This window comes from Trichomycterus rosablanca, chromosome 4 (genome assembly GCF_030014385.1).
Source record: "Trichomycterus rosablanca isolate fTriRos1 chromosome 4, fTriRos1.hap1, whole genome shotgun sequence".
NCBI lineage: Eukaryota > Metazoa > Chordata > Actinopteri > Siluriformes > Trichomycteridae > Trichomycterus > Trichomycterus rosablanca.
Window position 1 is genome coordinate 36478026 of NC_085991.1, and position 23562 is coordinate 36501587.

Sequence of the window (23562 nt, forward strand, 5' to 3'; positions counted from 1 at the left end):
GAGTCACTGTTGCAGTTACAATGGGGTGGATTCCATCCTCATACACAGCTAATTATGTCCATTGAGTGTCCAGACATACCACTGCACCACAACAATAAGTGTTAAAATGTGCAACATGGCATTATTTGGGGGGGGTGGGGGGGGTGGGGGGGGGGGGGGGGGGTTGGTAAGCAGCAGACAAAAATCTCAATTATTGGTTGAAATATAACAGCCTGGAAACACTGGGTTCAATGCAGGAATACTTCCCAGACAAAGCACCAATCCATTACAGTGCCAGCACTCCAACTCAGTGCCACACTTTTAAAAATATTTTACTCTTACGCACAAATCATCTGCTGTTCAGACTCAGATATGTGTTTATGTTTAAAATATAGTTGTATAAAAACAGCATTGCAGAAAAAATTTATTTACATTAGTTATACTAAAAAAAAAATAAAAAAAAAATAAAAAAGAGGTCTAGACTCTTAGTGACTAAGCCAAAGATTAGCTTAGCCTTGAGATTAGTTTATGAAAATAAAAATCCAGCATTTTCTGGGTGACACGAGATTTAAACATGCAACCATTCTGAGAAAAGAACCAGATTTAGTTCAGTTAAACTATGTTTATACAGTTAACCAAATATCTTGTACCTGCTACATACCTACAAGGAGCTTCCCATGTACTGCATCCATATTTAAAGTCATATGGATTACTCCAGTACAGTTAAATATACAAACCCATCACACAGCATTCAAATTAGATGAACCTTGCACTTTTTGCATGTCAGAACTTAACAAACCTATTGTGTAATAGTTTTAGCTTTAGCATTGCCGTTTGCTTCCGTTTGATATAAAATCCCTGTGTACAGAGTTCACATCGGCCTGATTAATCTTTACAAGAGACAGGTTCTCCAAACACAAACAGAACACAAATTCCTTGACCACACAACTGGTCAGTCTGTGCATAGCTGAAAAGCATTGCACCTCTACAATTTTGTATGGCTCGATTCAACTACATTCGTTTTTAAAACCTGAGTAATCTAAAGCTTTTTGATGTATTTAGTTGCTTCTTGTTTCCAGACTGCATTTAAGTTAACTTCAGAACTACTGCAATTCTGGAACCGTAAGGACTGGATCATCTCAGTCTAATATCTTCTGTTTTACCTCTCCAATTGCACTGGTTTCATTTGAAGGCCAGTTAGCAATGCTGGATTGGTCAATGAGAAACAGAATAGGAATGAACGCAACAATACCCTGTACAAAATGTGCATCGGCAATCTGCTTTGTTGTTGCAGTCTTAACCTAGGGTCATTAATATAACACAAGCATGTATATAATTAGATAACCGTACAACCAAAGATTCTCATAAACTTTCACCTACAAATAGTTAAACTTGTGTACTTTGGCTCTTAAAGTTGCATTTCCCCCTTGCTGTTCTCACTCCAACTTGCAATCAGGTGCATCCTGCCTGCTGTAATTATACAAATGTGTCTAGAATGTAATTGGACAAAAACAAGTCCATTAAACCATATGGATGAGAGCAAGCAAATAAAACAATATCTTAAACTTTGCTCTTAGAGTCCTGTACAGAGATGGGAGAATCTAAGTAGCAATCCAGGGCAGAGTGCAAAGACAAGCCACTGTGGTAAGGCAGAAGGAGTTTGCTAATTGGCCACATAAGGAAAGGAAGCTTGGTGCTATGATGGTGTTTCTCAGTGGCGGCAAGAAAATGAAGACAGGTAAGAATTGAGGGACAGAGAAATGAAACCAAATAAAAGTCTAGAATAAAACATCCTCCAGAGCAAATGCAAATTATGGGGTGACTGTTTAGTGTTCAACACAACAATTAAACAAAGCATACAACCAAAACTCAGGAGTGACTTGAGGGCAAGGTTCTGAATGTGCGAGTAGCTTAATTCAAGCTTAGACTTAAACATCATTAAATAACTGTGGAGAGACCTAAAGATGGCAGTTCACAGACTATCATTCATTCAATCTGACAGATATTCAAGAATCTGCCATGTGCAATCAGCCGAGTCAATGAGGGTAAAATTGTAAAGATGTATCCAAAAACATGTTGTGATTTGTAGTACATTAAAAAAAAAGGTCATTATTATGGGTGATAATATTGATGGGTTAAAATGGCAATTATATCCAATACAATACCATGTGCAAAGAGTCAAGAGGTTTGAAAATTTTTTGAATCCACTGTATGCAAGGCTTGATTTTAGCCTAAATGGTTAACACATGTATTTAAACAACCTGGTCATATTAAAAAGCCTATAATTTTTTTAATAAATTGAAAAACCAAGGCTGTTCTTAATTTGTAAGGAGACTTGGCCTGCAAGTTTTTCAATAACAAAGAATTAACTTTTTAACTGTTTAAAGAATGTAAATGTTTGCAATTGTGTAGTTGGTTAGATCTATTGAAGCTTAAAATTCAAAAACAATATTTAATTTTTTAAACCACCTTTAGCATTGTTATAATAGATTTTGCTAAAAGATTTAAACCCTTCACACAAAGTTTGATAAATGCCATCTTGTCATGTCCTTTGAGGACTGGGACACCAAAGTTGATCATCTTTGAAAGGACAGATGTACACTGCTTGTAGTTTTGACAGTAACAGCTGTCAATGTTGACCTACAAAATGTTATATCTACGTATCAACTCAACCAAAATGCTGGGATGACTCCTATGAGCTCTAATGGTGCAATATTTGCCCCATTTAGGACTTAGAAACACTATGCATTTCTGTATCTAAGGACTGAACAAACAGTGAGGGAAAGGCAAGTCAGATGGAAAAAGGGAGACGAAAAATCTGTGCAATTGGCTTATTATAAAAATAATAATAATTGTGAGCCATGTTGTATATAAGGGTATTTTACTTTATAGTTTTAGTGGAGTGAAATAATGTAAGAAGTTCAGTGAATATTAACTCATTTTAGGTCAGTGAACAAAATGACAAATTTGAGCTTACATATGTTAAACGGTGACCTTTTGTTTCTTCTAATGGTTGGAGTTGCAGTGTGTCTGGAGTTCAACGGGGCACAAAGCAGAAAAACATTTGACAGAAAGTCACTTCATTACATAGCATAACACTCAATACCTTTACTCTTCCACATTCAGTTAGGCCACAGGGCCAGTGCAATTTACCTACTGTAACACCGTACCCGAATTTAAAAGTTTAAACAGGACACAGTGTTACAACACAGTGGGAATGGATAACTAATGTGATACTTAGATGCCTAAGTAAGACTCAATTTCAGGTTCATGAGGCTTTGTCATTTCAGCTACATACAAGTACATATAGAAACAACATTCCTCCAAGACCAGGGTGCAACACAGAACAATTCGAGAGGGATGGGGGTAGTAAATAGTAAGACCAGTATCTGCACAGTGGAGGTCATTAACCATCTTTAAAAGAGCAGTCTCTGCACTGTGGTGGCAGCCAAAACTAGCTATAAGTTATTGGCATGCATGTGCACTTGTAGTTGAGCAGCCACTTCCTTTTATAGAACCTTTGACAGAAAGGGCAGATCAGAAATGGGTCTGTAATTACTAAGGTCAGTGATGTCAAGAGTAGCATGACAGTGGAACTTTTCAGAGAGAGAGACCAGGCCAGAAGACAGAGCAGTTTACTATGAGAAATGGGAGAACCAATGACAGGGAGTGAGGCTTTAAAAAGTGACCTGTGAGCTTGATCTGATGTGTTTGATTTTCTGACTAGTTCCTGGTTAAATTGTTGAAAGTAAACTCTAGACCTGGCATGTTATTCCCCCTCTTTAACCAAATATGCATGTACTGATTTTTGGTTGAGGTTGATTTTAGAGTTTAGAGTTCTTTTACAGTTATACTGACATTTATAGACAGTCTTTATATAATTTACTGAAACTAGAGGGTGCAAAGGATGTTGGCTGTACATGTTTACTGATTGTTTACTAGAGAAAATTGGGTTCATCCATACCTTTGTCAAAATACTACCCAGATATGCTAACAGTGGTATTAAAAGTATCTTTATTTTGTGTAATATGGTCAGTATAGGTAAAATGTAAATGCTAGGGACAGTTTTCTTAAAGAGGCACTTAACCTGTCTCCTATTTATTTCACTACGAGTTCTGTGGTATACTATAGTGGGTAGATGGAACAACTCTTGGTAATCTTGGGTGCCATCAAGAGTGTTAAAAGTATAAGCGCAGATCAAAAAGTGTTGATACACTTTAGTTTGCAGCAGGGTTTTGGTAATGGAATGTTAAGAGTCGGTGATCTTGTGACCAGACACTCAAATCAGAATCAGATGTGTAATGTTTAGCCACTTATACAAACTATTACCTGCATATCCATGTGAATGGGTGGGAAAATCTATTTAATGAGGAAAATCAACATCTAAAACCTAATACTCTGCAGTAAGATGAATCAATGAAAAGTGGTTTACAGGTCACTAATTAAGTGTTCTTAGTTTTAACATTGTGTCTTGATATAGGAAACTCAGTTAAGCACAGAAACAAGCTGGCCAGATAGTTCACTACATTGATCTTACTAGGCCAGAGTTTATATATCAAATCTATAACCAAAAAGGCAAACCAGGTCTACAAGGACCTTACCCAATGTCTACATTCATTATTTATCATGCCACCATCTGGCAGGAGATGGTCCCACTAACCCTAACCCTATCCCCTCCAGGCCACCCAAAGAGGATGGGTCCCTGCTGAATCTGGTTCCTCTTAAGGTTTCTTCCTGTAATTTTAAGGGAGTTTTTCCTTGCCACTGTTGCCCTCTGCTTGCTCAACAGAGGCTTTTTGTTTGTTGGTCTTGGATTCTGTAAAGTTGCTTTGAGACAATGTTCATTGTAAAAAGCGCTATATAAATAAATGTGGCTTGACCTGAGTAGCCATAAAGCTTAGATACAAAAATCATGTGTGCCCTCTTCTGTGACCATTCTGAACAAAGAGATAGTAAATAACCTCTAAATAGTCTATGTACATTGTTGTTGTGATAGTTAAGTATTTGTGTGCCAAATTGCCAAAGAAAAATTACAAAATTTAATTTAATTGACAAGGTGAAATGTTCACTATTCTCAGACTGATAGCCCATGAATCAACAAATATGGTAGTGCTAAAAAAAATGATTGAAAAGATATTAAAAGATAAGACATTTATCAAACCAACTGCAAGTGCACCACCCTTGTAAGTGGTGCACTATATTTGAAGACAGGGGGCTACAGCAGGTTAAATCCCAATCATTATTTGGTTGCAGCTTGATTTTATAGAGAAAAGTCCAGTTCTTTATCAATGATTAAATAATTGAGCAAGATGGCCTTGTTAGTGAGTGACTGATGAGAAAAGCGCAACATTATGCCGCATACAGTGAGTTACTACATCACTGTCAAATTTGATAGATTCACTCAAAAGACCAGATAAAACATACTACAATAACTATACACATTATTGCCGTTTAATGAAGCACACTGTTTGCATTGTGAGCCATGATGAATAGAGTAGAGATGTCTAGCTATTCCCAAATCAACACAGCAGCTATAAACATCAGGAGCGTAGCTAAACTGTAGCATTTAGATGCAAACAAAAGACAGTGTGTATTTCTGAACACATGAAATAAAAAAGAAAAGTTAAATCCTTCATATACATCGCCAGGGTGAATATCATGTTAGCCGGCAGATTCACAGACCACCTGAAGCCAAAGTTTGCAAAAATAATGAGTAGAAACAAGCATCACAACAACAACCCTAGGACCAACAACTTGAGGTTTTAGAGTCAGGTACTGTAATGCAACACAATTAGACACAAATATTGTAGTGCATTTAAAACAGTCCATCAGGCCAAAACACATCTAGAGAACAGTGGCAGAAAGTGTAAGCATACTCTCAGCATATATTTACATAAACATACATACTGAACATTTATTAAATTATCTTTACTTGTGATTAGTGCTTACAGTAGAGGCATGGCTGGATTACTGACCGGGCCAGTGGGGCCAGCGCCCAGGGGCCCTTGAGGTCGGGGGGGCCCTGGCCCAAAACATTTTGCGATGCCTATCAACATTTATGATACAATATATTTTTATTTCCGAGGGCCCTCCATTTTAAGGATCCTCTGACTATTAGGGACTTTGACCCCAGGGCCTCTTGGGGGCCCTAGCCATGCTTTTGGGGCCCCTAGCCATGCTTTTGGGCCCTAGCCATGCTTTTGGGCCCCTTATGAAAATGGATGAGGCGTTGTGGCACTGCTCTGACTTCGACTTCTGGCTATTAGGGGTCCTAGGAAAGAGGGGGGCATATTTTTAGAGGGCCCTGGTTATGAGAGCCCCTACCAGGGGGCCCTAGAGAAGAGCAGGGCATACCATTAGAGGGCCCTTGATCACGAGGGCCCCTGCTATGGGGCCCTTGACTTCCATAGAAGTCGTTTACCATGGCTCCTTGACTTTCTAGGGACCTACAAATTGCCAGGCAAGCTACCATATTTCATATATCATTCAGGATTAGGATGCGCCAAAACCGCCTGAACTCACTGTCACTTCTGGCCATTGAATCAGATTTGGTCAGACAGCTTAATTTTGATGAATTAGTGGATGACTTTGCAAGAAAGAAGAGTAGAAAGAAACTTATATAAAATAGATTCTTGTGTTAGGGTTAGTTATTGACAGGTTGTTTAATGTATTAAATATATATTTATAATGTATGTATAATGTAAACCCCACGTGCACAGACACATCAGTCGAACGTCATCGCGGACTTGAGTATACAGACAGTTACGTAAACAGTGTACAGAGGTAAACTGAGTTAGACAGATCAATAGAGAGGATCAACTGAGCATGTTTACATTTATCCAACACCTTACCTGCATGTGACCTATTTTATTCATTTGTGCAGTCAAATCATAGATCTTAGAACTCCTGCTAAAAAAAATCAGATAACTGTCACTGTACTTTGACAACTTAAAACTTGATATGCAAGTTTTAAATGTGGAAACATAAAACTGTCTTACACATCCAGACTATACCCTGTTAGGTAATGCAAGAAATGTGTGTTTGTAGCTTCATTTGTTATTTACTTGAATTTATAAAGAAATTATAGGTTTTTCCTCTCAGTATAATTTTTGGAAGGATGGTCTTGTTCGTCTTAAGCTTGCTACTTGACCAGAGTTTGTCATCAAGCTAAGTTTTCTTAATCACCAACACTTTTCTAACAAAAAGAAAGAATGAAGAGACTAGACACTCCTGTTGCATTCAGATATTCTTACCTCTTTTGTCATGTGAATTGAAAAGGCAACAATCGTAATTTAGAGGTACACGGGTGGTGCAGGGTTATACAACACTAGCCCAATACCACTGGGATCCAGGGTTTGATTCTTAAGTGATGTTATTGGCTGGTTGGGCATCCACATACAGACATTAGCCATGTCTGGGATGTGGTAGTACCCCCTTGTACAGTACAATATATAAAAGAACTTGAAATACAAGGCACATTTATTACTTAAACAGTGAAGGGACGGGACCAAAGACAATGTAGTGTTGGCCAGTACATGGTACTGAGTAAATGTCAAGTGGAGATATGCAAATATTTTGACAAGTAACAGTGTAGTGTATGTAGCAATTTATGATTTTCACATATATCAGTTGATCAGCCCACAGATGTGTTGTCAGATGTTTTCTGTTTTATATTTGGAGATACTTTAGCTTACAGGCAAAGCATTACCAGTTTAACATTCTGCAAGCGTGCTTAAATTATCAAATTTACTCTGACCTTCGAGGACATGACTACCCTGTCTGCTCTTTTTAGTCTAATGATAAATGTACGAGAAAGTCTCCAGTTTTAGTAAAAATTAAAATCACTTGAATAAAATAAAAAGCCTATTCCAGACCATTAACAATATAGAACTCTATGCTACTTAACTAAGAAGCTAATGAGAATTTTATTCTCTTAATGGTTGCAGAGTATACAAGGTTTGTTGTTGAATGTTGGAGCTTGATTGTTGTGTTTAATTATGGATTTTTGGTAAATCTTTAAAAAACAGAGAAACTGGAGATCTACTTATTAACAGTCTGCACTGTAGAACTTTAATAATGTTTTAATGTAATGACTGGGGGGAGTCCATGCAAACAAGCCAATCACTTTCCATATAGGCACCTGGTCTGCTGGTAGTACAGCTGAGATTCTAGAACAAAGCGCTTTCAAACAATCAAGGAATCTACACTGTACTGGATAGCTGCCAGCAGATATTAAATGTTCAGTGCATCATTTTGCTGTCCAAAGAGGAATCCAAAAATCCTACTTCTAACTACGGTATATTTTGTTTGCACAGAAATGTTTCTAAATGGCAGCCCTGACGAAGACATTACATGGTTGAAGAAGCACAAAAACTGGATATTTGAGCAAAGTCTAGCTTTGTAAAGTTCACAAAAACTGTTTTTTTGTTTGAATCTGGTTATTGATGTGACTTAGATTGTGGCATTCAACCCTTCTCATCTGTAAACTGCTGAATACATTTGTTAGTAAGCTTTAACTTGGAGCCACTGTTGTTCTTTGCCAGTGGTTACACATGTGTACTTTCATTTGTATTATTTTTTTTTAAATAATGTAAACTCCTGAAATTAATACATGTTTAGTTTATTGGATTCACTGGCTCTCATGTTGCTTTCCAATCTTAGTGTTTGTCAAAGCTTGTTTCTAGCTGATACATGCTATTCATTAACAGTCAACCAGATTTAAATGACATGTGCTGCTGTATTGGTCATCTGGACTCATTACTGTTAAGCTCATTATGTTATAGATATGTTTTAGAAAAGAAGACATTGCAGGGTGGTAACTCCCAAATGTATTTCCAATGTAGAAGTACTCACAATAACCATAGGGTGGAAGCAACATCAAACCAAACGATCTATAAGTTTTCCAGGGCAATGAAGAATGTTATGGCAGAGGTGGCTGAAAAAAGGGACAAAATGCTCTCAGATAAAAATACTCCTACAAAATAAAAACAGACATGAAGTTAATTTAGTCATGTGGTATTTTTGGGATTTCTTTCATGTATTTTTGCATGAATTAATCAGATCACTTTTGTATTAATAAGCCTCAAACTTGCACGTTCTAGTTTTTGCAGTCATGCATACTACTAGAAGGAGAATTATTTCATTTGATACAGAATAATTTACATTTTAGTGTAGTGTAGTGGATTTCAAAACTGCTATTAAAAGCCTATTCTGCTTTAAAAGTAATCAAAAGTCTTTATCCATTAACTAAGTCAATGTGTATAAGAAAGCCGTGCCGAAAACCATTTTTTTCTGCATATAGATCATGCAGACACAAGTCAAGAGCTTTAGTTAATGTTCACATCAAACACATGAACACAGATGTTTTAAAATGGGATCTGAGTGACTTTGAAACGACATTGTTGTTGGTGCTTGAGCTGGTTTGAGCATGTGATCTTGAGATTTTCACACAACTCCCTCTGAAAAAAATGCCTTGCTGAGAAGAGCAGTCTAACAAGAGAGATCAGCTGTCAGATAGAGGATGGTAACACTGGTAAACACTCTTTAAATCGTGATGAGCATGAACAAATCACACATTGAGACTAATGGGATACAACAGCAGAAAATCACTGTTTTTTATCTTAGGCTAAAGCGAGCACTACCAAAGATAAAGAATTGATGATTGGAAAAACATTGTCTGGTCTGATAAATCTTGAATAGTAGGAATCCATGAACCCAGCATGCTTTGTGTTAACAGTTTAGGCTAGTAGTGGTGGTGGTTTTCCAGCTCTCAATGCAAGTTAAACATAGTTTAAATACCACAGCCTATAAAGAATACTAAATAAAAATGCAACATGCAACAAAAGCAAAAGTCATTCATTCATTTTCATGTTTTACTAATACTTTTTTTCTGGTCAGGGTCGTGGTGGGTCTGGCTTTTCTGGAACCACTATATGCAATGCAGTTACACACTCCAGAAAGAATAGCAATCCATTGTGGGGCCTCAGCCATTCCTCCCTCAGACATAGCTTACCATGTCTATAAGTATACGCATGACCAGCCAATAGCACCACTGGGGATTTGAACCCTGTGTCCCAGTGGTAATGGGTTAGCATAATTTACTCCCATCACCCAAGCGCCTAGCATAAATCAAACAATTTTATGAACATTACAACTAGTTCAGTGCATTTAATAAGCATCACCAGTCACCAGATCTGAATTCAAAAGCATCTTTGGAGTCATTATGAGTGTGCATCTAATACATCTGTTCATGCCACAAAGAATTTAGTTTGTTTTGACAGCAAATGGGGGTTCATAATAGCACCATACTAATACTGAATAGGGTCACCTTGGCATGGATCCATCAAGGTGTTAGAAATCAGTATAGTTTATGTCAAATAGTTAATATTGACGTCTCCTATGTTTGTGGCAGCATTAAAATAGTCTTAAAATATGCAAATATTTTAATTTAATTAAGGTTTAAATAATGTATTTAAATGTTATTCCTAATTCATTGCCTGCAATTCCAAAAAGACCAAGAACTAATCATTTGAAAATCATCAAAACAGGTGACGCTGTTATAATTGGATATGAAAAGGAGCAGGAGGGTCACCGTGGGTCAAAACTCCCCAGAATCACTGAGCATAATGCAGTAACACACTGGACAGGAAACTAATTATTGTCAGGCCTCAGCCATTTCCACCCCTCAGATATAGCCAATCATGTTTGTAGGTAAATGCCAGGATGGCCAGCGGCACTGCCGGGAATCAAACCCAGGATTTCAGCAGTAGTGGGCTAGCATAAATTACCACTGCAACACAGGAGCATTAATGAAATGCCAAATTACAAAGAGTAATGCCTAGTAATGTCCAGGATTGCCCTTTTTCTATGTGCTTTAAAGATCTCGCATCATTTACTCTTCATTCCCTCACAGTGAAGAAACGTTCTTTAAGAGGGTGATTTGTTCTGATCCATGTACTCATGTCTTTCCATTTCTCTTTCTTTAACCTCTTTCTTAGGATGCTCTTGCATTTGAGAGTTTTGCGTAATGGCTTGGGGATGCTCTGTGTACGGAGAACGTACCTTCTGTCAAGGCCTGCCCATTCTTCATCTCAAAACCTTGAATATCGGCCAATCAAAAAGGTCTTAGTAGCCAACAGAGGTAAGAACATTAGTCATATTCAACAAATTATGCTAACAAGCACTATACCTGATTCACCTCATAAACACACCAGATCTGCACAGTATGAGTCAAAAGTACATTAGCATGAGATGTTCATTATACAGTCAAGAGAATCAAGGGCCTTGCTGAAGGGACCAACAGTAACTGCATGGCAGAACCAGGATTTAAACTCAACATTTAGTTTAATAGCCTAAAGCTATACCCACTATGCTACCACTGGCCATATATAAACCCTATTAGAAATGTAGGGACATTAGTAAACTGGTAAGGAACCAGATAAAGGAATCATGATTGTTTGTAACAACTGGTCCTTTGGTGGAGCCTGCTTTTTTATTCAACGAGGGATTGTGGCTCACCACTTTGTGCCAAACATCAGGAGAGAATCGTCAACCAGTTAGAAAAAACCATTTATCAATGCACGATTGCAAATAATTTAGCCATTTACTGTCTACTGTTCATAATATTGTGAAAAGATTCAGGAAAGAACTGGAACTGACTATTAAATGTGCCTGACCTTTGAGCTGTCATGAGATTGCATGAGAAAAAGTCGTGCGATTGTAAGACATATTGCAACATGGGCTCAGAAGTACTTCAGAAAACCATCATTACTTGGCACAGTCTACCTCTAAATCGATGCAACCTGAAACAACCAGCACAAGTCTATGCAGAAATGTCTCAAAGCTCAACTCAGATGGTCCAAAAGATAGTGGAAATGTGTTCTGTGGTCAGATGAGTCCCTGGTTTAGCTTGTTCTTGGGAAAAACGAATGTTAAGTTTTCTTTGCCAAAGCTTAAAAAGACCATTCAGACTTATCAGTTAAAGGTGCAAAAGCCAACATCAGTTCCCATGGCATGGTTGACTTGCATGTATGTGAAGGTACCATTGATATGGAGGTGTATATTGGTATTTTAGAGACACTGGCATCAAGATGACACAATTCATGGAAAGTTCATGATTATTTTAGCAAGCACATAATACCAAGCTTCATTATGTGCATGCTACAACCATAGACTAATTCTATTAAAATCTAAATGTATTTACATTTACAAACTACAATGATCACTGAACACATGTGTTTTTAACTGATAAAAGTAGAAAAACATTCTAGAGAAATTAACAAATCACAGATTCTTTATATTGTGTTTAAAAAATGTCCCAACTACTGGAAATGGGGTTTGCAATTCTACACAGGTAGACTTGGGTGATTATAGTGCGTTATGGAGTTCTGGGATTAAACCTCTGAGTAGTTTGGCATATTTCTTTCCCGTTAGTGGATTGTCTTTGGGTAGAGGATTGACAACTCTAAACAGTCCCTAGAGCTGAGAGACTAGATAGATGAGGTAGCGATGCACTATGGAAGATTGGCACCCTGTCGTGAAAAAAAATGCCAACTTGCACCCACATTTTAACAGTATATTTTATCTTTGAAGGAATTTAAAGCAATTAAATAGCACTAACATTACACTACATTTGGTGTGTACTGAGATTTTCTTATTTTATTAATTTTGGTGATATGATGAGCATTATTATTATTTTTTTTATTTTATTTTTATTTTATTTACTAATGGCTGGGTTCCCTATACTGTTTCCAGGTGAAATAGCAATCCGTGTGTTCCGAGCATGTACAGAACTAGGTATCCGCACGGTGGCCGTGTACTCGGAGCAAGATACAGGTCAGATGCACAGACAGAAAGCAGATGAGGCCTACCTGATCGGCAAAGGACTTCCCCCTGTCGCTGCCTACCTTCACATCCCCGATATCATCAAAGTGGCCAAGGTCAGCTTGCTCTCTCTTACTATACTGCTTTACTGTATTAGCACAATCAGAGCTCCAGATTTACTGTTTTTACAGAGTCCCCGAGAGGCTGTCTCTCTTACCACTTGTCTGTGTGCTTTGGTTTCTCTTTGCAGTATCTGTCAGACATATTAAAAGTTGATCTTTGTGCTTGAAGTCTGTAATGCTAAATTTAATAGAATAGGACAAAAAATGCAAAAAATTATCCTGTTTTGCAAGAAATGATGTGTGTAGGTGTACAATTATCACAGTTGGTCTATTTTCTATAACACTGTCAAGGATGAAAAACAGTGTGATAACATTATCCAGAATAATAATGCAGATACCTCTGGCTCTCTCTACATCTGCTTAAATGCACATCATTAAGAAAAAACTGTTTGTTGTGGCTGAAGGCAACACATGGTATAATGTATGTACTGAGAGAGATAGTCACACTAGTCTAGTAGTCAATAAAAATGTCATGAAGACAATTTATTAGAATTTTAATGTCATGTTTTAAACACTGGTTACATTCATGACAGAACAGGTAGTTACTGGTTACACAAGATTCATTAGTTCAAGTCTTTAATGTTAAACACAGTCATGGACAATGGAAAAACACAGGGCACAAGGCAAAAAAATAACCAGGACACAAGACACTAGTTTTCACAGGGCTTCGAACAATATCGCTGCCACTGTATAAGTAATATAAAAATCAGATATATAAAACAAATCAGATTAGGTAACAAAATGTCATTTATTTGTACTTTCAAACAAAAAAATGTATGTACAGTATAAGCTTAAAAATAATACATATGGAAAAATGTGTAAATGTGCTAATTTGATGCCTGTAAAACATTCCAAATTAAGCGTGCTCTGGTCAGTCTTTAGAAATTAGGCTCATCCCAGATATTATCAACACAAATTCAAAAGCTAGCATCTGTTGTAGGGGGCATTGGTGCCAGTAGCATGGGTAACTTGTACATCTGTGAAGCTGTGGACCATCAAAGTGCAATTTACTAAAACAGACTGTTTGGCATGTAAAATGTTATTTTATGAAAGGATGGGAAACAATTCCACTTTCAGCAAGGCAATGACAACCTACATTCTGCACATCATCACAGCATGATGAATCGACTCTCACAACTACATTTCCCAAATGATTCCTTTTGACATTAGCTAAAGATGAGTGTAGACATGGAGAATATTTACAAATCAATTTCAAGAAATCAATTTTGAACATTATATAAAAATCAGTCGCTTGAACAACACAGTCCTAGTCTGGCTTGTTTTCATCATTTCTGTCAGTCACACACCCCAATACACAATATCAATTTCTTCCACCACAATGGCTACTGCTTATTAACGCTAACATATTGTCAAAGATAGTATTGTTGTAGGCAAGTCATCTGTGAGAGAGTAAAAACCCATAACAGTAATTTTATGTATTTTCTCTCAGTTCAAGACAATATTACATCAGATCAGCTGAGATCAGCTGAAACAGCAGCATTCAGCATCCCAGGGTTACATTATCTACAGATTATAGATGTTACTAGAAAATGGCTTCAGTCTTGCTGTGCTCTATGCTCAGTGTCTCCCATTGTAATGGAATGCACAAAACATGGTCAGCTAAAGTAAACACATTAGTGCATTTGTTCATACATATTTTATTTTTGCTGAATTTGCTTTATGATTTTCTTGTTTGTAGTTCAGATTCATTTAAATTCATGATTTAAGTACAGTTTTGTTAGATTAGATAGCATGCATACATGCATTATATAGCAGGGCAGTTGTAGCCTAGTGGTTAATGTACTGGACTAGTAATCGAAATGTCGCTGGTTCAAGCCCCACCACAGTCAGTTTGCCACTGATGGGCCCTTGAGCAAGACCGTTAACCCTTAATTGCTTAGACAGTATACTGTCACAGTATTGTTTGGATAAAAGTAATGTAATGTAAATGTATGCACTCTGAATAGGAGCATGAAACAAGCTGTTTATAAAGTAGTAGGAAGTGGTTTTAAAGTATTTTAGCAAGGTGTGTGACAGCAAAAATAAAGCTGAACAGTTACACTAAAATGTATTTAAGAAAATTAAAGTAAGACCTATTTAAAAAGATGGTGTTTGGAATTTAACACATCAATGTTATTGCTGGGCATAAAAATGGTGCTCGTAGTTACAAATAAAGCAAACAATGTCCTGTAACCAGAAATTATCTACTGATAGGACTAGTGAATAACACTACTCATGAAAAAGAAAATATATTTAAGATCTATCTACCTACAACAAGTGCAGAGTAGGTGTTCCTAATATAGAAGCCAGTAAGTTTAAAAAATATTTAAAAATTCCAACAACACTGCTGCACCTGAAATACCAGGACATACTGCCTTGTAATTCCCATTTTACTGCCATTGCAGTGCTGAGAACAGTCCACCAACTTACCATAATCTGATCAGTCTGGATCACATGGGGGTTCGTTTCCATTAATAAATGAGATATGGGGGTAAGAGTACAAAGCAAACAATGGGCTGTTTGCAGAGGTGGAAAGTAACGAATTACATTTACTCGCATTACTGTAATTGGATAGTTTTTGTGTACTTGTACTTTTTAAAGTAAATTTTGCAACCAGTAATTTTACTTTTACTTAAGTATGTTTTGTATTAAGAATTGTAATTTGCTACATTTTAAATAACATCTGTTACTGAGTAAAAAAAAAAAAAAAAAAAAAAGCTAAAAAAATGGCGTCTGGGAAACTGCAGTAAATTCTGCGATGGAAAATAAACTGGTGCTAAAATAAAGGAGCTGTAACTTGGGTATAGAGTAGGGAGGGAAGGATGATTTTAAAAGTTCAACATGTTTGGAGTCTGATGTTTCGTTATTTGATAACAGTCTGATGTCAAAGAATGGCAAAGTTTTGTCTTACATCTTGAAGGTTTTCTTTGGGTCATTTAGTGAAAGTCACAACACCTGTAACCTTGACTTGAATGTGTTGCAGTATGACTTATTTGTTGGTGATGAATAGAAGGCTGGTCTATAGAATCCACAATTAATACCAACTTCAGTGGTTATACAGTTTGAAAAAGTTTTATGGGATGGTCTGTACTAAAATGACATTACACATCCCTAAATGTTTTAAATGTTGTATTAACATGTTTTTTTTCCTATTATATTTTAATTAAAAACAACTATTGTGAGATGTATCCACTTGTCCTGTTAAAAACTTGTCCTGACTTCCCCCCCCCCCCTGTTAAAAAAGTAACTAAGTAACATTTACTCTGAGTACATTTTAAATGAGTTACTTTTTACTTGAGTAGATTTTTAGACTAGTAATTTTATTCGTACTTAAGTTAAAAATCATTAAAGTAATAGTACTTTTACTTGAGTACAATATTTTAGTACTCTTTCCACCTCTGGCTGTTTGTTTATTAGGATTTTAACGTCATGTTTTACACTTTGGTTCCATTCATGACAGGAACGGTAGTTACTCATTACACAAGATTCATCAGTTCACAAGTTAATATCAAACACAGTCATGGACAATTTCGTATCTTTAATTCACCTCACTTGCATGTCTTTGGACTGTGGGAGGAAACCCACACAGACACAGGGAGAACATGCAAACTCCATACAGAAAGGACCTGGAACGCCCCACCTGGGGATCGAACCCAGGACCTTCTTGCTGTGAGGCGACAGTGCTACCCACTGAGCCACCATGCCACCCAAATAATGGGCTGTAGTCAGTAATTCTGTACTCACAAAGCTCATCTGTATGGTGTAGCCTGAAGAATAATTACTGAAGGTACGGCATACCTCATAAAGTGCTTGGTGAGTGTGTGTCAGTAGTAATTATTGCCACTTAGTTCTTTTATGTTAAGCAACAAGATTGCACAGTGTGGCAAGTCTTCCATACAGCTTACTAAGAATAGAAATATAAAGCAAAGAATCTGATCTAATCTTCACAATAGACAATTTCTCAACATCTATTGTCAGCTCAACAACAGTGTTTCAATTGGGTTTAGATTGTGGCACTGGGGTGAGTGAAGTGAAACCTTGATTCTGGTGTTATCAGAAAAGGGCGGTTACATTTGTATTTCAAATACCCTTTTTGAAGTCTTTAATGCCATGTATCCTAACAATATTTTCAAGAACTTTTTTTTTTAGGAATAAATAGCCCTAAAACACTACAAAATTACCCACCATTTATTAGTGAGCGTCTATATAAACTGGTTGCCAGTACAGAAAACATGGTTAAGGTGAATTATATTATATACAGTATTCATTAGGATTTTAAAGTCATGTTTTACACTTTGGTTACATTCATGACAAAACTGGTAGCTACTGGTTACACAAGATTCATCTGTTTACAAGTTTAATGTCAAACACAGTCATGGGCAATTTTGTATCTCCAATTCACCTCACTTGCATGTCTTTGGACTGTGGGAGGAAACCGGAGCCCCCGGAGGTCCACGCAGACACAGGGAGAACATGCTAACTCCAGATGAAAATCACCCAGACCACTCCACCTATAGGGATCAAACCCAGGACCTTCCTGCTGTTAGGCAACAGTGCCCTCCCAGTGTTCTTTCCTAAAGAAACATGTAAAAATGTGTTCTGTATAAATTGCTTCTAAATGTATGGCATTGTTTTATCCATATATTCATTTTAAACAGTTGCCTTATCTTAATCTGGGTTGTGTTGGTTTGGTACCACTAAAAATGCAAGGCAGGAATACATAGCAGGTGTATTCATTATTTTCAAATATTGCTTAACATTTTAATTGGTTTAACACTTTACTAACATTAAACCACAACTTAACCTACACTGGATCAGGTTACCCATAAAGAGTTAGCTATTGTGATACTGTAAAACTGACTAAAACCTGGTTAGTTTACTGACAAAATTTGCTAATTTTAACACATCTTAGAAGGCTTGGTAAAAATCTTGGGCCTTGGTAAAAATAATATACAATAATAAATAATAATAATAATAATAATAATAATAATAACTGAGGTGAAAAGCCTGCCAAGTCCTTCAGACTTGATTTGTGTCTAGATATAGCACCCAAATTGGGCCTTGAGTGCTTTGGCTCCCTCATTCTCACTGTAGACAGCTCATCTGTCACACTGGGAGCTTAGCCATGACCGTAACAATAATGTACCAACACCCACCAAACACACACAGCAAACAGTTTCCTCTATACAGAATCCAGCCAGCCTCATTGTGTAGGAGTAAGGCTTCTTCCAGATCCATTATCATGTAACACACACAGCCAAGACGCAGACACAGCTTACAATTTCTCTCTGATCTGGATTTTAATATCCTTAGAGTTTGCCTGCATAAATTTAGACTAATTAGACCGGACAGCCTCTGCTTTCTTTTATGTCATATTTAGATATTTCTACACTCTTAAATACATTTTGGTCTCTTACCTTGAATGTGGCTTCTGTGTTGCAGGAGAATAATGTAGACGCTATTCATCCTGGGTATGGGTTCTTGTCGGAGCGTTCAGACTTTGCCCAGGCCTGTGAGGATGCAGGGGTCAGATTCATTGGCCCAACTCCAGAGGTGGTACGCAAGATGGGGGATAAAGTGGAGGCTCGTACTCTCGCCATCCAAGCTGGTATGATGATTCTGTACAAAGCAAAATAAATATATGTCTGTTTATTTATAATATAATTCTGGTCACTGGTGTTACCTCATGTTATTTATACAGCACCAAGGGGTGATTTAGAACATGTAAATCTACCTTTTAGTACGTTTGGGAAATGAAACCAGAGTATTCTGGAGAAACATTTGCAGACAAGAAGAACATGCCTAACTTAACAGACCCAGGTTAGAAACGAGGTTTATTCAGGTTTCTTAGACAAATGTTAGTGTGGCACTATCACAGTACTAACCTTCAACACCCATAATTCAAATTGTTTGGCTCATTAATAATAATAAATATATTTTTGTTTGATATTTAACATTTTAATCTATAAAACAAGTCTGTAACATCTACATAAACCATTTTCATTATTAAAAAAAGCCTACATACCTTTACATAGGGACATCAGGATGAAACAGTAGGTAAAGTAGACTATATGGATCCAGTCACTATGTGCATTCCAAATCACAAACTGGTACCATCTCAATTTCCAGCTCCATCCTTCAGCCCATGAGCTGTTAATTGATTAAAATCAATTATGAACCAGGTAATATTTTTAATCAAATCCAGAATGAATTGAGGATGTAGGAGACTTCTAAAACAAGGACACACCCCACCACCTGCGCTGCATTATGATGTTTGATTTAAACATTACCAAAAGCTTTTAAACTGTGATTTTTTTAAATTAGTTGTTACCAAGAGAATACACATTGCACTGTACAGTACAGTAAAGCTATTCTAAGTATGTAAATGTCCGTGTCCCACTGTAGGCATTCCAGTGGTTCCAGGGACGGATGCACCAATATCCTCTCTGCAGGAGGCTCAAGAGTTTGCCAGGATTTACAGCTTTCCTATCATCTTTAAAGCTGCATATGGAGGCGGTGGACGTGGCATGAGGGTGGTCAGGGAGTACGAGGTATGTACAGAATTCAAATGAATATGACGGCTTTTAAACAGGTTGGACAGATGGATACCTTCTGTAATTATGCTGCATTTTTCCAAAGTTTAATTTTCTTAAGGCTTCTTTTGCCTAACAACGTATTTCTATTCATAGGTATATATGCAGGATGCATAATAAAATGAAGGCCATAACATTAATAATTTAAATATTGCTGAAAGGAAAGTTACACCTACAAGGCTCAGCAAGTGTCTTATATTCATAAGGACACTAATAGATTCTATACATGCTGATTTTTATACTTTTGCAGCCATACTTTGAAGTGTTTATAGCTCAGATGCTAATTTACATGTTTACAAAGCACAGAAGTCATAGAGCCCACGTCAGTTAAAGTTTCAATACAACGCTACTTTAGTTTTAAAAACCATCAAAGGTAAAAAAAAATGCAATTTGCAAACATGTGTTTATCTTGGATCAATAATATACGGGCTGTATAGATATCAGAATACAACACTTGCAAAAAAAATCAATAATAAGATACTTCATTAAACATTTAAACATTAACATTGTATTGGAGTTTGGTTTCAAATACAGTTATTAAGCATTGCAAACTAGTAAGTAAGAGAAACATCTTTAATTATGCAGTTAAGTTTACTTGAGGTTACTGTTGAATTACAAAAAAGTCTTTATGTACTGTATAAATATTAGAAAACCAAAATTTACAAAAAAAAAATAAACAAAAAAATGTTGATCTTGGATTAATAATTTATGTACTGTGTAAAGACCAGAATAATACAAGACTTACAAAAAAAAATCACTAAGACAATTCATTAAATGTTTAAACATTAACATTGTATTGGAGTTTCAAGCAGTTGGTTTGAAGCATTGCAAACTAGTAAGACAATAAATATATATCTAATTATGCAGTTAAGTTTACTAATAAGATTAAGGTTGAATTACAAAAAAGCGTTTATTTTCAATTAATGATTTATGTATTAGATAAATACAAGACTTACAAAAAAAATAAACAAAAAAATATTGATCTTGGATTAATAATGTATGTACTGTGTAAAGACCAGAATAATACAAGACTTATAAAAAAAAATCAATGGACACTTCATTAAATATTTGAACATTAAGATTGCAGAGGAGTTGGTGTTTCAAATTGGTTGGTTTACAGCACTACAAACTAGTAATAAAGAAAAATTTATAATTTTTTAATTATGCAGTTAAGTTTACCTGAAAACATTTTTATTGAGGTTAAGGTTAAATTACAAAAATCTTGGATTAATAATTTATGTACTGTATAAAGACCAGAGTAATACAGATCATAAAAAATCTATTATAAAGACACTCGTCATTAAACATTAAGATTGCATTGAAATTGGATGTTTCAGATATAGTTGGTTTAAAGCATTGTAAACTAGTAAAAAAAAAAAAAGACATGACGTGAAGTTAAGGTTTAATTAAATTGGATTAAAATTGGATTAAAAATGTACATACTGCATAAAAACCAAAATCATACAAGACTTACCAAAAAAATCAAAAATAATAACAAAGACACTCTTCATTATGTGTATGAACATTAACATTGCACAGGAATTGGGGGTCTCAGACAGGTTAAAAGCATTGCAAACTAGTTAAGAAGAAGAAAAAAAAAAAAAAAAAAAAAAAAAAATTTTTTTATATATAAATATATAAATATATTATTATATATACAGTGTGGGAAATAAGTATTTGATCCCCTGCTGATTTTGTAAGTTTACCCCCTTACAAAGACTTGAACAGTCTATAATTTTTATGGAAGGTTTATTTTAACAGAGAGATAAGGGAAATAAGTATTTGATCCCCTACCAACCAGCAAGAATTCTGACCCCCACAGACCGGTTATGTGCCCATGAGGCACACAAATTAGTCCTGTCCCTGTATAAAAGACACCTGTCACAGAATCAGTTTCTTCCGTTCAAATCTCTCGACCACCATGGGCAAGACCAAAGAGCTATCAAAGGACGTCAGGGACAAGATTGTAGACCTGCACAAGGCTGGAATGGGCTACAAGACCATCAGCAAGAAGCTTGGTGAGAAAGAGACCACTGTTGGTGCGATAATTCGAAAATGGAAGAAATACAAGATCACAGTCAATCACCCTCACTCTGGAGCTCCATGCAAGATCTCACCTGGTGGGGTAAGAATGATTCTGAGAAAGGTGAGGTCAGTCCAGAATTACACAGGAGGAGCTTGTCAATGATCTCAAGGGAGCTGGGAGCAGAGAAATGCTGGATATGACCCCAAGAACACCATCCTCACCGGGCATTTCTTTGCCTCCAAACACGGCGAGTGGAGTTGATGCCAAAGAGCTCAATTTTGGTCTCATCTGACCATATCACATTCTCCCAAGCTTTCTCTAAATCATTCTGGTGTTCATTGGCAAGCTTCAGACGGGCCTGTACATGAGCCTTCTTGAGCAAAGGGACTTTGCGGGCACTGCAGGATCTCAATCCATTACGGCGAAGTGTGTTACTAATGGTTTTCTTGGTGACTGTGCTCCCAGCTCCCTTGAGATCATTGACAAGCTCCTCCCGTGTAATTCTGGGCTGACCTCACCTTTCTCAGAATCATTCTTACCCCACCAGGTGAGATCTTGCATGGAGCTCCAGAGTGAGAGTGATTGACTGTGATCTTGTATTTCTTCCATTTTCGAATTATCGCATATTATATAATAACAAAATTTAGAGCCTTACAAAAGACTTACAAAAAAAATCAATAATAATAATAATAATAGACACATATAAATTAAACATATAAACATTAACATTGCATTTGAGTTTGGTTTCAAATACAGTTGTTTTTAAGCATTACAAACTAGTAAAATACAATAATTATAGATTCTTAATTATGCAGTTAAGTTTACAAAATACAAAAAACAGTTTTTCAATTAATAATTTGTGTACTGTATAAAGATTAGAACAAGATCTACATAAAATAAATTTTTTTTATCTTGGATTAATAATATATTTATTGTGTAAAGAGCAGAATACTACAAGACTTACAAAAAAAATCAATAATAATAGACACTTCATTAAACATTTAATCCTTAAGATTGCATCGAAGTCTAGTGTTTCAAATCGGTTGGTGTAAAGCATTGCAAACTAGTAATAAGGAAAAAATATAAACATGACTTGAAGTTAAGGTTGAATTATAAAATGATTGCTTATCTTGGATTAATAATAAGGTACTGCATAAAGACCAGAATAATACAAGACTATAAAAAAAAAAAAAATCTATAATAATAAAGACACTCTTTATTAAATGTTTGAAGATTAATATTGCATGGGAATTTGGTGTTTCAGACACAGTTGGTTAAATTGCAAACTAATTAAAAAAATGTCTATAATTATGTAGTTAAGTTTACTTGAACACATGACTTGAATTTAAGGTTGAATTACAAAAAATATATATATTTGTTTATCTTGGATTAGTAATTTAACTACTGCATAAAAAACAGAATAATACAAGACACTTTATTAAATGTTTGAAGATTGCATTGAAATTTAGTGTTTCAGATACAGTTGGTTCAAATCCCTACAAACTAGTAATAAAAAAATAAAAAAAAGTAATTATATCTTTAATTTTGCAGCTAAGTTTAACTAAGAAAATGACTGTTGAGGTTGAGGTTGAGGTTGAGGTTGAGGTTGAGGTTGAATTATTAAATATATCACAAAGTTACACTAGTTTGCTTAAAGAGTGTCTTTGAAACTATATGGAACACAGCATTACCTGTTCTCTCTCTGGGAAAGAACCTGAGCTATTGCTTCTTTGGCACCCATTAAATAGTGCTAGGGAGTTTGGACATGCTCAGTAGGAAGCAGATGGTTAAAACCATTATGAGGGAAAACGGTAAGGCTTTTGTTTTTTAATATTTTGATGGATTTATCTATTTTGTTGCTGTTGAATGTAGTATCTGTTTATCTTATTTTGTTAAACAGGGTTGTAATTTTCAAATGGGAAAGAATACGTTTCTACATTTGTTTTTGGTTTGTTTAGTTTCTCCATAACCCCTCAGTTTCTAAAATGGTATGTCCTGTTCCTTTAAGACCAGGTGAGGC

At 36.0% G+C, this 23562-nt stretch overlaps 1 protein-coding gene across 1 annotated transcript in view; it reads left to right on the plus strand.

Moving 5' to 3' along the window:
- Positions 1 to 10976: 10976 nt before the first annotated feature.
- The window catches only part of pcxb (pyruvate carboxylase b), a 371478-nt gene continuing 358892 nt past the window's right edge, over positions 10977 to 23562 (plus strand). The window contains exons 1-4 of the mRNA XM_062994233.1: positions 10977 to 11119; positions 12733 to 12917; positions 18366 to 18531; positions 19329 to 19474. Of these exons, the coding sequence (XP_062850303.1) occupies positions 10978 to 11119; positions 12733 to 12917; positions 18366 to 18531; positions 19329 to 19474 (639 nt within the window). The 5' untranslated portion in view covers position 10977. The remainder of the gene's footprint in view (positions 11120 to 12732; positions 12918 to 18365; positions 18532 to 19328; positions 19475 to 23562) is intronic.